Genomic DNA, 2728 nt, shown 5'->3' with positions numbered 1-2728 from the left:
CACACACACACACATACGCAACGGTTGCCCGCCCACTCTCAACCCACCCACCACCTACCCAGGGGATCGACTTCGCCCAGAAGTAGGCATCACCGGCCACACGTCACCTGCCTGACCACCCACCAGGTGGCTCTGCTGGTGGCCCCTCCCCCCGCGTCTCGGCGGCCGCGCACCCGCGGCTGCCCCCGCAATCCATGCGGCCAGCCCGTGAATAACGACAGGCGGCGGCGTCTGCATGTTGGCGCACATTTTTTCGCGTCCGGCATCGCCCTGTGGGCCCTTCATTAGGGGAGTCCTCATCCCCGCACCCTGCAGCAGCCTCACCCACGCGCTGCATGTGTTCGGCTCAAGGCAAGTAAACCTTCCACACACTTGACTCACGACTCATGATAGGGTTGGCCAGCGGCGGGCCAGCGTCAAGCAAGGGGCAGAGGCGGCGCGGTAAGCCAGGGCCTGGGCTGAGCAGGCTTGCATTGGGCAGCTCGTCTGTTTCAACCCCTTGACCCCTGCATCAAGAGTGTCGGTGCTGACCCCTGAGGAGAACAAAACAGCAGAGAGATGTTGGGTGCAGCTGCCATGCAGCCCCGCCGAACATTCGGGGCGTCGCGCGCCGACGCCGTGAGCAGGGCGCTTTGGTCTGTGGATCCAACGTGTTGAAAAAAAGTGCTGACGGGTTGAGCGGCAGAACGAGCCGCCTGGCTGCGCGGGCGAGGGTCAGGCGGCCATGGAGTGTCCGCTGCGTGTCACTCAGGTGTAAGCGTTGGCGCAGCGCGCACGCAGACGGGCGGCACACAGGCGGGCGGCACGCAGGCCGCCTACGCCGTCCGGCCCCAGCAGGCTGCCGGTTGGCCCCGCCGCCATAGGCCGCGACTGCGCAATTGAGGGTGGCGCCGATTCGTGGCGGCCCTGGGTCGCGGGGCGGCGCAGAGTGCTGCACCCGCCCCTGCCGCGCGTTGACCGCGGCACGAGCAGGCGCAGCGCCTCACCAGCGCAGCGCCGAGCACTGCCCGAAGTGCGGTGCGGTCTGCCGCCCCCAGCTAGATCCTGAACCAGCTGCCCTCCTGTTGATTCTGGAGGTCGCATCTCAGGGAATGGAAACAACGGAAAACTCGGGTACACAATCTTGCCAACCACTGGTGGCAACACAGCCTGGCCAGTACACGCACCCGGAACTCAGGTTTGGACTTCGACACGGCGCTGCACCAAAGCCATGGAACGCGCATCAGCCCACTGGTACCATCCGTTCTGCCACTGTCACAACGACCAGCCTGCGTTGAAGCTGGCTAGCTGTTGTTAGCAGCTGTCCGCCGGTAGCTGTGGCCAATCTGGGGTGTGCACTGACCGGCTTATGGTGACGGCGGGCCTTATGGTGACGCCGGGGCAGCTGGTGGGGCGCCGACGTCTTTCACCCCACATTGAGATCGGTGGGCCATGCATGGGCGTGTCGAAAGGTCGACCGAGCGTGATCGCTCAGCAGGGCGGCCCGTCACAACCGTGCCGGCTCGTCAAGCGCGGCGCAGTGCGTGTTGCCTGTTGCGCCGGCTGCCAAGGGAATACAACCTCCCCGCCACCCCGCCCTGCCGCGCGCCACATAACTCTGCCCCCACCGCCGCCACCCGCGCTGCAGGCCCCACTTGCATCGTGAAGGGCTTCACCAGCAACTTCTCCCTGTCAACCGCTGACGGCGCAAACGCCAAGTCAGCATTCGGTTTCAAGATCAGCAAGGCGTCAAAGTCCGCGGCCGCAAACGTCAGGCTCGTCCCCAACGCCAACACGGCAAAGGCGCTCGGCAGCACAATTGTCTGCATCAACCTGCCAGGTGCGCCCGACAGGCCGGCTGGGGGGCCACAGGACGGTGCCAGCTGGCGGTGTGCTGGGGCCCCATGCATGCTTGCACGAGCTCACGATTTGAGCAGTCACAGCGGCATCCCCGCCCCTCAATCAACCACCCTCTGCTTGGTAGTTGCCGCCACCATCATTCACCTCTGCCCCCATTCCTATCCATCCCCGTTGCACCGCAGCCGTCTCCAGCCTTTGCAGCACGGTCGACAGGCTGTGCGGTGCGTCCGCGTGCAAAGTGAATGTGACCACCTCTAAGTTCAAGCCGGCAGGCTTGGTGAAGCCCAAGTCGTTGCCGTGCTGCCTCAAGGGCGCGGTCAACATCCTGCCAGGTGGGCGCGCACACACTACTGCACTCACAGCCACGTCAGGCCAGAGAGACATCATACCGCCATCCTGCAGTATTTTGTGATGGCAACAGCAGGCAGCAGGAGCAGACAGCAACACGAGGAGCATTTGTCGTGAGCAGCAGCGCTTGCAGCAGCAGCAGCAGCAGCAGCAGCAGCAGCAGCAGCAGCAGCAGCAGCAGCAGCAGCAGCAGCAGCAGCAGCATAAACAGCATAAACAGCAGCAACAACAGCAGGAGCATCATGGAAGCCAATCATTGGCCACGATGATCGTGGCCGAGCCTGCTGTCAGCTTTCCTTGCATTCCACAGCCTGGCGCCACTTGACCCCTGACTGCATGCATGTGCAGTGGATTTCACTTCACGGGCATGCATGCATTGTTTTGCCCTCTCCTCAACCTGAGCAGGTTCATCACCCCAAACGACCCTGCTTCAATGGCCCTTGGCCCCCCCTGCTGAGCCGCCTGCCCTGCCCGCTCCCCTCGCAAGTCACGCCTCCCACACACGCCTCCCCACCCTATCCGCCCCCACCCTCGGCCCGCC

The 2728-nt window shown here is 64.3% G+C and overlaps 1 protein-coding gene across 1 annotated transcript in view; it reads left to right on the top strand.

Moving 5' to 3' along the window:
- Positions 1 to 1348: 1348 nt before the first annotated feature.
- The window catches only part of MNEG_7516 (hypothetical protein), a gene marked incomplete at both ends in the record, with an annotated part of 4803 nt that continues 3423 nt past the window's right edge, over positions 1349 to 2728 (top strand). Inside the window, 3 exons of the mRNA XM_014044013.1 lie at positions 1349 to 1424; positions 1628 to 1819; positions 2022 to 2171. Coding sequence (XP_013899467.1) covers positions 1349 to 1424; positions 1628 to 1819; positions 2022 to 2171 — 418 coding nt within the window. The remainder of the gene's footprint in view (positions 1425 to 1627; positions 1820 to 2021; positions 2172 to 2728) is intronic.

This window comes from Monoraphidium neglectum (genome assembly GCF_000611645.1).
Source record: "Monoraphidium neglectum strain SAG 48.87 unplaced genomic scaffold scaffold01335, whole genome shotgun sequence".
In the NCBI taxonomy this organism is placed as follows: domain Eukaryota; kingdom Viridiplantae; phylum Chlorophyta; class Chlorophyceae; order Sphaeropleales; family Selenastraceae; genus Monoraphidium; species Monoraphidium neglectum.
The sequence above is the reverse complement of the archived record's forward strand: the minus strand, read 5'-3'. Positions and strand labels throughout refer to the sequence as shown.